Source organism: Pelodiscus sinensis, chromosome 11 (assembly GCF_052426305.1).
Source record: "Pelodiscus sinensis isolate ZL-2025 chromosome 11, ASM5242630v1, whole genome shotgun sequence".
Lineage (NCBI taxonomy): Eukaryota > Metazoa > Chordata > Testudines > Trionychidae > Pelodiscus > Pelodiscus sinensis.
In genome coordinates this window covers 5603261-5616856 of record NC_143062.1, presented here as the reverse complement: position 1 = coordinate 5616856, position 13596 = coordinate 5603261, and the positions used below count along the sequence as shown (strand labels likewise).

Genomic DNA, 13596 nt, shown 5'->3' with positions numbered 1-13596 from the left:
CCCCGGCCCCGGCCCAACCGCCCGCAGCGCTCCCCGGCCCCACCGCCCGCAGCGCTCCCCGGCCCCGGCCCAACCGCCCGCAGCGCTCCCCGGCCCCGGCCCAACCGCCCGCAGCGCGCCCGGCCCCGGCCCAACCGCCCGCAGCGCTCCCCGGCCCCGGCCCAACCGCCCGCAGCGCTCCCCGGCCCCGGCCCAACCGCCCGCAGCGCTCCCCGGCCCCGGCCCAACCGCCCGCAGCGCTCCCCGGCCCCGGCCCAACCGCCCGCAGCCGCCCCGGCCCCGGCCCAACCGCCCGCAGCGCTCCCCGGCCCCGGCCCAACCGCCCGCAGCGCTCCCCGGCCCAACCGCCCGCAGCGCTCCCCGGCCCCGGCCCAACCGCCCGCAGCGCTCCCCGGCCCAACCGCCCGCAGCGCTCCCCGGCCCAACCGCCCGCAGCGCTCCCCGGCCCCGGCCCAACCGCCCGCAGCGCTCCCCGGCCCAACCGCCCGCAGCGCTCCCCGGCCCAACCGGCGCGCCCCGGCCCCGGCCCAACCGCCCGCAGCGCTCCCCGGCCCCGGCCCAACCGCCCGCAGCGCTCCCCGGCCCCGGCCCAACCGCCCGCAGCGCTCCCCGGCCCCGGCCCAACCGCCCGCAGCGCTCCCCGGCCCCGGCCCAACCGCCCGCAGCGCTCCCCGGCCCCGGCCCAACCGCCCGCAGCGCTCCCCGGCCCAGGGCAACCGCCCGCAGCGCTCCCCGGCCCAGGGCAACCGCCCGCAGCGCTCCCCGGCCCCGGCCCAACCGCCCGCAGCGCTCCCCGGCCCCGGCCCAACCGCCCGCAGCGCTCCCCGGCCCCGGCCCAACCGCCCGCAGCGCTCCCCGGCCCAGGGCAACCGCCCGCAGCGCTCCCCGGCCCCGGCCCAACCGCCCGCAGCGCTCCCCGGCCCCGGCCCAACCGCCCGCAGCGCTCCCCGGCCCCGGCCCAACCGCCCGCAGCGCTCCCCGGCCCCGGCCCAACCGCCCGCAGCGCTCCCCGGCCCAACCGCCCGCAGCGCTCCCCGGCCCCGGCCCAACCGCCCGCCGCGCCCCGGCCCCGGCCCAACCGCCCGCAGCGCGCCCCGGCCCGGCCCAACCGCCCGCAGCGCTCCCCGGCCCCGGCCCAACCGCCCGCAGCGCTCCCCGGCCCAACCGCCCGCAGCGCGCCCGGCCCCGGCCCAACCGCCCGCAGCGCCCCGGCCCCGGCCCAACCGCCCGCAGCGCGCCCGGCCCCGGCCCAACCGCCCGCAGCGCTCCCCGGCCCAACCGCCCGCAGCGCTCCCCGGCCCAACCGCCCGCAGCGCTCCCCGGCCCAACCGCCCGCAGCGCTCCCCGGCCCAACCGCCCGCAGCGCGCCCCGGCCCCAACCGCGCGCTCCTGGCCCAGAGGCAGGTGGGGCGCAGGCCTAGGCTCTGCCGACAGGGAGCACTGGGCCCAGGGAGCTGCCACGTTCCCGAGGGCGCCTGGGGAAGCCCCCGCGGCGAGCGCAGGGCCCCCCCCCCCCGCGTGGTGAGCGCAGGGCCCCCCCCCCCCCGCGTGGTGAGCGCAGGGCCCCCCCCCCCCCGCGTGGTGAGCGCAGGGCCCCCCCCCCCCCGTGTGGTGAGCGCAGCGGCCCCAGTGCCCCGCTCGCAGGGGAGACATGGCAGCACGGGGACGGGCCCAGACAAGGTACCGGGCTCTAGCAGCTTCTCTGAACACTCCTGCTGCCCCCTGCCTGCCGAGGGGAGGGAGCCTGCCCAGGAGGGGCAGCGGCAGGCTGAGCAGGAGGGGGGGGGGCAGGCTCCAGGGCGCCTGGCCCGCTGCCCGCTCGGCCGCCTAGGCCCTGGCTCTGCCCATTGCCCTGCGCCCCCAGGAAGCCACCACCCCAGGCAGGGAGTGGGGGGGGGGAGCCAGGGGACTAAGAGCTACTGCGCCACCGCACGAGACAGCAGACCCACCCCGGGGCTGGGAGACACAAGCGAGCGGCCGCCGAGCCGGCCCAGGAAGGGGCCACACGCGGGTTTGCCAGTCGGATCCACAGGCCACGACAGCGCAGAAGTGCAATGGAGCCAGGCACCGGGGCAGGGAGGGATGGAGGGAAGAGACGCCTGCTACCCAGAGCCCTGTGCTCACGCCACCATCCCCTGCCGCAGAGCCCCAGCTGGGCCGCCTGCTGAGCTGCTCCCTGGGACTAGCCGCACCCCTGCCCCCAGGACCCTACGCAGCCCACTCACTCTGCAGACTGGGGAGACTGGCATCCTCTGGCTTGGTCTTCAGCAGGTGTGGGAGGCGCGTGTACCTGTATCCAAACCCACAGCCCTGCGGGAGGAGACAAGGGCGAGGGGGTCAGGGCGCCCAGCCGGGCGGGGGCGAGCGGGTCAGGGCGCCCAGCCGGGCGAGGGCGAGGGGGTCAGGGTGCCCAGCCGGGCGGGGGCGAGCGGGGGAGGGGTCAGGGCGCCCAGCCGGGCGAGGGCGAGGGGGTCAGGGCGCCCAGCCGGGCGAGGGCGGGAGGGGGTCAGGGCGCCCAGCCGGGCGAGGGCGAGCGGGGGAGGGGGTCAGGGCGCTGAAGGGCACGGGGTGTGCACTACGCAGCCTGCCAGAGAGAGGGCTGAGCGCTCCGGCCTGCGGGGCAGTGATGGCCCCAGAGGCCCGGCCCCAGGCAGTGATGGGCAGGGGGATCTTACCCGCCACAGCCGAACAAGGATCCAGTTGGTCTGTGCCCACGGCCGCTGCTCGTAGGGAGCCAGCAGGTTCCTCATCATGGCCACTCGCCTGCGGGCGGAAGGGAAGGCTGGGTGGCCACTCGGCTCCTCGTGGGCAGGGGAGGGAGAACGGAAGGGCCGGCACACCCAGGGCAGGGGGGAAGCCAATTTCCCCTCCCCAGCTCACGTGCAGTGATCTGCCCACGAGCTGCCACTGCCCAGCCCGTCACCCCCGGCCCCCAGCTGCGCTCACGCTGTCACCCCCCAGAGTTCAGGGACTTACTGCGCCTCCGGGATCCTCTCCACCGCCCGCAGCGAGTGTGGGTAGCAGACGTAGCTGGCCAGCGCCTGCATCAGCGAGTCCCGGATGTCTGGGCAGAGCAGAGGGGCGAGGCTGACGCGGAAGGCCAGGCCCAGGACTGAGCCGCACAGCGAGGGGACAGGCCGGGGCCGGCAGGGGCCTCAGTAATACGCAGGCTGTCTACACTGCAGGGTTTTTCCAGGGTACACGTCTGCTTTTTCGGATCAGTTTTCGGAGAAGCAGGCGCGTTCTCTGGAAGCCCCGTATCCTCGCGGGGGAGGAATTAAGGCTCTTCCGACAGGCGGCTTTTCCCGGGCAGACGGGCCAAATGCGGAAAAGCCTCGTCCCAGAAGGGAATCGGAAAAGGTTTGCAATTCGCGCCCCTTTTTCTGAAGAACCGCAGTGTAGACAGCCCCAGGCAGTGGGTCCCCAACCGCGGCCTCCGCCCTTCTCCGGTCACAGGGCAGCCGCCTGGGCTCTGCCCATCGTCTGCCCAGCGGGGAGGCTGTGGGCCCCCTGCCCATGCAGCTGAGCTCTGAGGAACGGGCAGTCTGTGCCCAGCCGAGATGCCAGGCGTGGCACTGAGCCCTCCCTCCGGGCCGCTGCCGAAGCGAGCAGGCCCATGCCCCAGGCTGGCAGCCGCCGTCCCTCCCCCACGGGTGCAAGACGCTCCACTGAGCAGGGTGCCGGGGGCCTGACACAACCAGCCTCCCCTGTGAGGTTTGCCCCAGGGCAGGGCTGCTCAGTGCCTGCGCCCCCAGCTCCCAGCGCAGCCTCACCAGTGCCCACGATGCGGGAGTCAGCGAAGTGCTTGGCCAGGATGGCAGCGAGGCGCGTCAGAGTCTCCTCGTAGCCTGCAAGAAACGGAAGGAGCAGCCCAGCCGGTCCAGTCAGCCCCTCGTGGCCCGAGGCGGGTCGGCTGGACTCCGGCCAGGCCTGCGAGAGCCTCACAGCTTCTGAGTCAGCTTCCCTGGGCTCAGCGGCTGCAGAGGCCAGCCCAGACAACAGCTCCCTGGCTTCGCTGTACGTACGGGGCGCGGGGGACTGACCACACATGGCAGATCTGGGCAGACCAACAGACCTGAGCCCCCTTGCCCCAGGGGACCGCTCCTGCCCCAGGGGCCTCATGGGACACTGGGGGGTAACTAGAAACACTGCCTGAGGCTCGGCTGCCCACGGCCATTCCCCGGCGCAGGGCCGGAGCGGAGCTCTGGCTGCAGGACACGGCAGGGCTGCGAGGCCCTTCGCCCACTGCATGCGCAGGGCCCTTGGGCAGCTGCAGACCGACTGGGCTGGGCACCGCACAAACTGCTGGTGCTAAAAGACTCCGGCCCTGCGGGCGGCCAGGGAGACACCGGCACGAACACCGCACCAGGCTGGAGAGCAGGGGCAGCTCCCAGTGAAGGCCACGCGAGGGCCAAAGGCCGCCTGGCTGCCGGCTGGATCACCGCACGCCACAGGCTGGGAGCGAGCGGCTGCCCAAGCCCAGGAAATCCCAGCAGGCCCCGCTGAGGCAGCGGCCAGCCCCCGCGCAGAGCCCCAGGGCAGCTCACAGCCTGGGCTCAGCGGTGTCCTGCCCACAGCCCGGGGCACACGACCCGCCTCACCAGGGAGCTCCTCCATGCTCTGCACGGGCCCGAAGTAGTTCTTCAGTGCGCTGTAGCTGTTCATGGCCACGCTGAGGTAGAACTCGGGCAGGAAGGCGAAGAGGGAGCCCGTCCTGTCCCCGTGCTCGATGGTGCGCAGGCAGACTCGCAGCAGCCAGTAGATGTCCTGCATCTTCTCCTGCCAGGGCACAGGCCGGAGTCAGCGCCCGCCCGCCCAGGCCAGGTTCTGGGCTCGACCACAGGCACCAAGGGCAAGAGGCTGAGAGCGGAGCCGAGAGCCCAGCAGCGGGCCGGGGCCAAAGGAAACGTTCCCAGACGGAGGAGGGAAGCCGGCCCCTGTGCAGACTGGCCAAGCCACGGTCCTGGAGCGCGCCGCTCGGCCAAAGGCCGCCTGTGCAGCCGGGGCCTGCACGTCTACCCTCCCCGTGCGCCCCGCCGGCCGGCAACGTCTACCCTCCCCGTGCGCCCCGCCGGCCGGCAACGTCTACCCTCCCCGTGCGCCCCGCCGGCCGGCAACGTCTACCCTCCCCGTGCGCCCCGCCGGCCGGCAACGTCTGCAGGACGGACGGCCCGCTCCGGGCAGAACTGCTCCGTCTGGCCTGGCGCCGCTCGCTGAGGCACGCCCCGCCCCCCCCACTCCCACCCCCACGCCCCGCCACCATGCCCCGCCCCCCCCACACCCACCCCCTGCCCCCCACCACGCCCCGCCCCGCCCACCCCGCCCCGCCCCCCCACACCACACCACGCCCACGCCCTGCCCCTCACACCACGCCCCGCCCCCCCACACCACACCACGCCCACGCCCTGCCCCTCACACCACGCCCCGCCCCCCCCCCACACCACGCCCACGCCATACCATGCCACGCTGTGCCCCACCCCGCCACTTCCAACAGGAGCACAGAGAGCAGGCAGAAAGCCGCGTGCTGTCATTTGGAGCCAGACGACCCCTGGGCCGGGGAACCGCCGCTCCCTCCGGCACCTGGCACGCCCCCTCCCGCTCCCAGGAAGCGGTGCAGACAAAGGACGGGTCACGCAGCGACTGTAAAGCGTGCGGGGCTGTAAATCAACCCCCAAACTGGCACCGCGATTGCGACCAACTGGTACAGACAATGGGGCGTCCTTTTGCCCATCACTTTCTGGGAGGGTCCTTAAAAGACCAATTGCAAAGGTGCTGAGCAATGGAAGTCGCAGCGAGCTGCACCCCAATCTCCACGGCTGGCCACTCCCGCGCTACCTGTGGGCGCTGCCCTGGCCGAGAACGGACCTCGCAGCTGGCTGCGTGCTCCGGCTCCGGCAGCCTCGCGGCGACGGTCACACGCTCCCACCGCCCGCTTTCCCAGCCTCTCCCCTTGCCCCAGGCCACGGCTGTATGCCAGGGTCCTCCCAGCATGAGAAGCCGTGCCCTGGGCTGCCTGCGTGGGGCCCTGGGCTGCCTGTGTGGGGCCCTGGGCTGCCTGCGTGGGGCCCAGGGCTGCCTGCGTGGGGCCCAGGGCTGCCTGCGTGGGGCCCTGGGCTGCCTGCGTGGGGCCCTGGGGAGAAGCGGCTGACGAGACCGCGGGCGGGGCCTGCTGCACGCTGACCGGGGCTAGGGTGACACTTCCCTGTAGCTCTTGGGCCACGCTGGCCAGCCCCAGCCCAGAACGCACAGGGCTGCCGGCCCTCCCCCACACGCGTCCCGCACCTTGGAGTAGATGGTGACGTTGATCCAGGCCAGCCGGCGACTCAGGTGGTTCAGTTTCTCCGAGAAAACTTTCTGGCTCTTCAGCAGCTCCTCGTAGATGTCGCTCCTCTGGAAGGAGCACGGCGAGCGTGAGGCACCTCCCCGCGCACAGCGCCCGCCTCTCCCCGCGCTCTCCTCGCACGGCGCCCGCCCCTCCCCGCGCACAGCGCCCACCTCTCCCCGTGCTCTCCTCGCACGGCGCCCGCCTCTCCCCACGCTCTCCTCGCACGGCGCCCGCCCCTCCCCGCGCTCTCCTCGCACGGCGCCCGCCCCTCCCCGCGCTCTCCTCGCACGGCGCCCGCCCCTCCCCACGCACAGCGCCCGCCTCTCCCCGCGCTCTCCTCGCGCAGCGCCCACCCCTCCCCACGCACGGCGCCCGCCTCTCCCCGTGCTCTCCTTGCACGGCGCCCGCCCCTCCCCACGCACGGCGCCCGCCTCTCCCCGTGCTCTCCTTGCACGGCGCCCGCCCCTCCCCACGCACGGCGCCCGCCTCTCCACGTGCTCTCCTTGCACGGCGCCCGCCCCTCCCCACGCACGGCGCCCGCCTCTCCCCGTGCTCTCCTCGCACGGCGCCCGCCCCTCCCCACGCACGGCGCCCGCCTCTCCCCGTGCTCTCCTCGCACGGCGCCCGCCCCTCCCCGCGCACAGCGCCCGCCTCTCCCCGCGCACAGCGCCCGCCTCTCCCCGCGCTCTCCTCGCACGGCGCCCGCCCCTCCCCGCGGACGGCGCCCGCCTCTCCCCACGCTCTCCTCGCACGGCGCCCGCCCCTCCCCGCGCTCTCCTCGCACGGCGCCCGCCCCTCCCCACGCACAGCGCCCACCTCTCCCCGCGCTCTCCTCGCACGGCGCCCACCCCTCCCCACGCACGGCGCCCGCCTCTCCCCGTGCTCTCCTCGCACGGCGCCCGCCCCTCCCCGCGCACAGCGCCCGCCTCTCCCCGCGCACAGCGCCCGCCTCTCCCCGCGCTCTCCTCGCACGGCGCCCGCCCCTCCCCACGCACGGCGCCCGCCTCTCCCCGTGCTCTCCTCGCACGGCGCCCGCCCCTCCCCGCGGACGGCGCCCGCCTCTCCCCACGCTCTCCTCGCACGGCGCCCGCCCCTCCCCGCGCTCTCCTCGCACGGCGCCCGCCCCTCCCCACGCACAGCGCCCACCTCTCCCCGCGCTCGCCTCGCACGGTGCCCACCCCTCCCCACGCACGGCGCCCGCCTCTCCCCGTGCTCTCCTCGCACGGCGCCCGCCTCTCCCCGTGCTCTCCTCGCACGGCGCCCGCCCCTCCCCACGCACGGCGCCCGCCTCTCCCCGTGCTCTCCTCGCACGGCGCCCGCCCCTCCCCACGCACGGCGCCCGCCTCTCCCCGTGCTCTCCTCGCACGGCGCCCGCCCCTCCCCACGCACGGCGCCCGCCTCTCCCCGTGCTCTCCTCGCACGGCGCCCGCCCCTCCCCACGCACGGCGCCCGCCTCTCCCCGTGCTCTCCTCGCACAGCGCCCGCCCCTCCCCACGCACGGCGCCCGCCTCTCCCCGTGCTCTCCTCGCACGGCGCCCGCCCCTCCCCACGCACGGCGCCCGCCCCTCCCCGCGCTCTCCTCGCACGGCGCCCACCCCTCCCCACGCACGGCGCCCGCCTCTCCCCGTGCTCTCCTCGCACGGCGCCCGCCCCTCCCCACGCACGGCGCCCGCCTCTCCCCGTGCTCTCCTCGCACGGCGCCCGCCTCTCCCCGTGCTCTCCTCGCACGGCGCCCGCCCCTCCCCACGCACGGCGCCCGCCTCTCCCCGTGCTCTCCTCGCACGGCGCCCGCCCCTCCCCGCGGACGGCGCCCGCCTCTCCCCACGCTCTCCTCGCACGGCGCCCGCCCCTCCCCGCGCTCTCCTCGCACGGCGCCCGCCCCTCCCCACGCACAGCGCCCACCTCTCCCCGCGCTCGCCTCGCACGGTGCCCACCCCTCCCCACGCACGGCGCCCGCCTCTCCCCGTGCTCTCCTCGCACGGCGCCCGCCTCTCCCCGCGCTCTCCTCGCACGGCGCCCGCCCCTCCCCACGCACGGCGCCCGCCTCTCCCCGTGCTCTCCTCGCACGGCGCCCGCCCCTCCCCGCGCACGGCGCCCGCCTCTCCCCGTGCTCTCCTCGCACGGCGCCCGCCCCTCCCCACGCACGGCGCCCGCCTCTCCCCGTGCTCTCCTCGCACGGCGCCCGCCCCTCCCCACGCACGGCGCCCGCCTCTCCCCGTGCTCTCCTCGCACGGCGCCCGCCCCTCCCCACGCACGGCGCCCGCCCCTCCCCGCGCTCTCCTCGCACAGTGCCCGCCCCTCCCCACGCACAGCACCCGCCCCCTCCCCGTACTCTCCTTCCACAGTGCCCGCGCCCGCCCCCTCCCTCCTCCCACAGCACCCGCCCCTCCCTGCGCTCTCCTCCCGCAGCGCCCGCCCCCGCCCCGCGCTCTCCGCCCACAGAGCCTTTGGGCACCGTGCTGAGCAAAGGGCCAAAGATGGAAGTGGGGCTGCCAAAGGGTCTTCGCACCTTCTTTGGACATCGGCTGATCTTCTCCTCGGTGTCCTTCAGGGCCAGGGCGTATTCGTTCACGTCGTCGGACACGCCCACCATCTGAGAGACAAGCGGCACAGTGATGCCAGCGCAGAGCTCTGCCAGCATGGCCCGGAGCCCGCTCTGCACCCGGCCAGGCTGTGCGGTCCCTGCCACGCACGGCTCAGCTGCCGCCTCCCCCGCGGGGTCCCGCTCACCTTGCCGAGCTGCTGGTGGACGCTGAGGTTGTACATCATCACCGCGCCATCCAGGATCTCCAGCAGGGAGCTCTCTGTGATCGGCTGCTCCGGCTCCTCCGGCGGCCTCCCCAGCAACAGACCCTCGCTCCCCTGGCTGCCTTCTACTGCAACCGGCCGAGAGACGAGGTCTCAGCAGTGCTCTGCCGGGGGCAAGGCCACGGCCCCGCTGCGCGCCCTCCCCAGCCCCTGCTGCCCCGCTCCAGGGCGAGCCAGTCTGGCTGGGGCCCAGGCCAAGGAGCGGCGAGAGCCTCCAACCGTCCCACCAAGGCCTCGTGGGCAGGGCCTGGCAAACCTGACGGCTCGTGTCCAGAGCGAGCTGCGGGCAGGGCCAGGAACGGCACTGAGAGCCGGGACGCCGGCCGGCTGTGGCTCCGGGACTGCGTCAGGAGATCCCCAGGCCAGGCTGCCTGGGTCAGGGCCGTGCCCAGCACCTCTGGGTGTCAGGCAGCGCATGCGGAGGACGCCCCCACCCCAGTGCATCGGCAGGAGCCACTCACTGTCCGCCTCCGTCCTCTGCTCCACGCTCAGCGTGCGGGCTTTCGCCTTCTCCAGGCTGCCCAGGGGCCGCCGCGGGCTCATCAGGCTGACAGCAGCGGTGCTGAGGAAGCGATTGGCGCGGCCCAGAGTGGGTGAGCTGAGCCAGTTGGGCCTGGCCAGGGCACCTCCGATGGCCAGTGCTGCAGCCGGGCGCTGAGAGAGTCAGAAATGTAAACTGCTCCTTTGCGGGGTGCCCCGGCCCCGAGCCCTGCAACTGCAAGGGGGGCACCTGCGCTTCCCGTGAGAGCCCAGCCCCCGCCCGCCCCCGGGTCTTCCCGCTTGCGCCCTGGGCCCCGAACCCGCGTGGCTGCTCTGGCCGTGGCTGGGGCCCACCTGGGCTGCGGCCGTGGCAGACTCCTCATCCTCGTCCAGGTCGTCCATGGTCACAGCCTGCAGCTCCGCCGGGTCCAGCAGGATGTTGGCTTTGACAGCCAGGTCGTCTGTGCGGAGGAGCCAGGCGTCAGGGTCTGCCAGGCCCGCTGCCGTGGGCGCAGGCTGGAGCATGGCCAGCCCCAGGGACTCTGCTCCCCCCACGCCTGCCTGCCAGGCCTAGCACACGGCCTGCAGCGACCAGCCCCACAGACGGGAGGGCGGGGGGCTGGGACGCACGACTTGTGAGAGGCCGAGGGCTTGGGGCTTGTTCAGTCTGCAGCAGAGAAGGGGGGGGGAGCAGCCTCCAACGCCCTGAGGCGGGCTCCAAGGAGGCTGTTCTCCGTGGGGGCAGGGCAGACCGAGGAGCAAGGGGCTCATGTTGCAGTGGGGGATTGGGGGGGGGCGGCCCAGGGAGGGTGGAGTCTCCATCCCTAGAGGCGTTGACGGCCCCACCTGACAGCCCTGGCTGGGCGGGTTGACTCGGGCTGCACAAGGTGAGCTCCTGAGGGCTCTGCCCATTGGCGATGCTGACACACTCCCCAAGCTACCACGGCTGCTCGTCCTCAGCCGCCTCCTTGCCCTGCGCCAGAGCAAGCCTGCAAAGGGCAGGACCCCGCCCAGCAGGCCACACTCGCCTCGCAGCGTCTTCTTGAGGTGGGACAGGAGCCCGCCGAGGCGCTGCAGGTCGAAGTAATCCACCTTCCCGTTGTAGAAGAGCTGGGGGGGGACGTACGCCTCTGGGGGGAAGAGCACAGAGATCTATGGCCCTGCAGACTGGGGGGGTGGCACGGGCGGTTCCCAGAGCAGAGCTCGCCCCACCCAGCCGCCTCGGCCTCCAGCCCGCTCAGCGCTCCTGTGGGCAGCACCCCCCGCGAGCGCAGCCGCCCAGGCCAGGCTGCAAGAGCTGGGTGGCCGGCCTGGCCCGAGGGGGACAGCAGCTGGCACAGGCCCCGCTGGCTCCTCCACCACTCAGGGCTCTGTCTGGCCCGTCCGCTCCCCGCGGGGCTGGTCTGCACGGGGCAGCGCCAGAGGTGTCCAAGGGGCCCCCCGGGCAGTGCCGGTCACTCCCCCGGTGCCGGCGAGCCCAGCGGGCAAAGGTCCCTGCTCCTCACCCTCGCTGCTCAGGGCGGCAGGAGTCCCGGCCTTGTGCCCGTCCCAGTAGCTGCGCAGGGCGGCGATGAGGCGATGGAGGAAGCAGACCATGTACTCTGGCGGGCACAGCACAGTCAGGTTCTGCGGAGGGGGGCAGAGCGCACAGTAAGGGGGGCCCAGAGCCCAAGGCCGCAGCCCCTCCGAGTACCGGGCAGCCTGGGGGGGGGGGGGGCCGCCAGCAGCCAGCACCCGAGTGCCAGAGGGGCCCTCCCGGGGCAGGGAAGCGCTGAGCTAGCACAAACCTCAGCAGCCCCCACAGCTACCCATGCACTGGGGCTCCCCCGGGGCTGGTACAGCCATGAGTTTGGGGGGCGGGGGAGCAGCTGGGGCCAGTACAGCTGTGAACTTGGGGGGGGGGAGAAGAGGCTGGGGCTCCCCTGGGGCTGGTACAGCTGTGAGCTGGGGTGGGGGGAGGCTGGGGCTGCCCCGGGGCCGATACAGCTGTGAGCTGGGGTGGGGGGGGGGGGGAGGCTGGGGCTGCCAGGCTGTCCCGGGGCCCAGCCTACAAGCAGCACAGTTCCATTCACCGCCCTCAAGTGGCTCTGGCCCAGGAAGGCGAGGCCGGGGCCGATACAGCTGTGCGCGGGGGGCGGGGGGGGGGGTGGGAGGGGGGGGGAGGCTGGGGCTGCCAGGCTGTCCCGGGGCCCAGCCTCCCCGTGCCCCGCCCGCCCCGGGATGCGGCGGGAGCTCCAGCAGCGGGGGCACTGGCGGGTGCCTGGCTGCTGCGAGCGGAGGCCCCGGGACGGGCGCTTGCTCACACGGGCACTGGGCTGGGCTGCCCCTCGCCCCAGACTCACCCCTCGGCTGCTGGCATTTTCCTGGAGGAACTTGCGGAACTTGTTCAGGAAGATGTACCTGGAGGCCTCCCCCTGGCGGGAGAAGAGTAGGCCCCGCGCTCACACAGCTGAGAGGGTCCCGAGCGCCCCCTGCCCTAGAACCCCTGGGAGGCGAGTGACGCACGGGCCTTGGCAGGGCCTCCGCACGAGGGTCACTTCCACCTTTGGGGCCCCCCCCCACCCCGCTCCCTGCCTCCCCCCCCCGGCCCCCCCTGCCCCTCCCGCCCCCCGCCCTGCCCTGCCCCACTGTCCACCCCGCTCCCTGCTGGTCTGCCCCGTCCCACTGCCCGCCCCACTCCCTGCCTGTCTGCCCCGCTGCCCACCCTGCTGCCTGCTTGGCCTGCCCCGCTGCCCGGTCCCGCTGCCCGCCTGTCCTGCTTCCTGCCCCACTGCCTGCGCGTCCTGCCCCGCTACCCACCCCGCTCGTCCTGCCCCACTGTCCTGTCCCTGCCCCGCTGCAGCCACCTCACTGGAGTCCTGAGAATACCACCAGGCCCCCAGAGCCACCTGGTGACCCACAGAAGGAGGAACTGCAGCTGGCAGGGAGCAACGCAGCCAGCACCGGCCAAGGCAGAGCGCTGGCCCCGCAGGGCAGGCTGGGCCGCCGTCCCTGAGCGCTGCAGCCTCGGTTCCACCTACCCCTCCTCGGTCGCGGTTGTTCAGCAGCAGCTTCAGGATCTGCACCTGCAGCTCCTCCACCACTGCGAAGGAGACACAGGCAGCCATCAGCGGAGCACCCCAAGGGCTCGCCCCCCAGCGGACACGGCAGGTGCCTGCTGCTGTCCCCCCCGCACTGCTGGCGCTGTGGCCTGCCCAGGCGTGTGGCCCACGTCCATGGCAGCTGGGCCCTGGGACACCCCCCCTCAGCGCGCATGGGCTCGCAGCTGGCCCATGACAGCGACTGCGCGAGGCCCCCACCTTCAATGCGCTTCTTCAGTCGCTGGCAGCCCCGGTCGTACGCCCGCCGCCGCAGCCTCTCCTCCGCGCTCTCCTCCTTCGCCTCCTGCCTCTCCCTGTCCTGGGGGGACAGGAGTCGGTCGGCAGCCGCCCAGCCGCGCCCCTGGTCCCCAGCAGACACAGCCCGGGACAGAGCCGCCCTGCCCACGGAGAGCCCCCGCCCCGCTGGAGGGGACTGGACAGCTGGCTGGGGTGGGCCACAGCACAGAGCTGCCCTGCCCATGGCGAGCCCCCGCCCCGCTGGAGGGGACTGGACAGCTGGCTGGGATGGGCCACAGCACAGAGCTGCCCGTTCTCCCGTCTGCACCCAAAGGGTCAAAGGCTCGGGGTGAAGGGGGCCGCCACCCCCCCACTTCTCTGCCCTGGCTCAGAGCTGCTGCATCCCCGGGACTGGGAGGCGGCAGCAGCTGCCTCGTCAGCGGGACTCAGCTCTGCCTTCTGCCCAGCACCCCAGAAACACCATTCCTGACCCGGGAGCCCTCAGGTCAGCCCCCGCCCAACGGCCTGCCCCAAACGGCCCCCCGTCAGTCCCCCGGCCCCTGCCCCCCGCTGCTACCTCCACTGAACTCCAGGACTCAGCTCCTACTCTTCCCCCTCCTCCCTCTTCCCGGAGCTACAGCCGGACGGTGCCTCGCTGCTTGCCCT

General features: G+C 74.5%; 1 protein-coding gene across 3 annotated transcripts in view; it reads right to left on the bottom strand.

The window, feature by feature from the left end:
- Positions 1–13596, bottom strand: part of RNF123 (ring finger protein 123) — a 51439-nt gene that overhangs the window by 15453 nt on the left and 22390 nt on the right. For 2 of the 3 annotated variants that reach the window (XM_075939579.2, XM_075939580.2), the window contains exons 17-31: positions 12913–13012; positions 12634–12695; positions 11956–12027; positions 11119–11239; positions 10642–10743; positions 9968–10074; positions 9595–9787; positions 9056–9201; positions 8835–8918; positions 6283–6390; positions 4602–4779; positions 3774–3848; positions 2977–3064; positions 2676–2763; positions 2226–2310 (exon numbers count right to left, since the gene is read on the bottom strand). In XM_075939579.2, coding sequence (XP_075795694.2) covers positions 2226–2310; positions 2676–2763; positions 2977–3064; positions 3774–3848; positions 4602–4779; positions 6283–6390; positions 8835–8918; positions 9056–9201; positions 9595–9787; positions 9968–10074; positions 10642–10743; positions 11119–11239; positions 11956–12027; positions 12634–12695; positions 12913–13012 — 1609 coding nt within the window. The remainder of the gene's footprint in view (positions 1–2225; positions 2311–2675; positions 2764–2976; positions 3065–3773; positions 3849–4601; positions 4780–6282; positions 6391–8834; positions 8919–9055; positions 9202–9594; positions 9788–9967; positions 10075–10641; positions 10744–11118; positions 11240–11955; positions 12028–12633; positions 12696–12912; positions 13013–13596) is intronic. The other variant, XM_075939581.2, reaches the window with a different exon arrangement.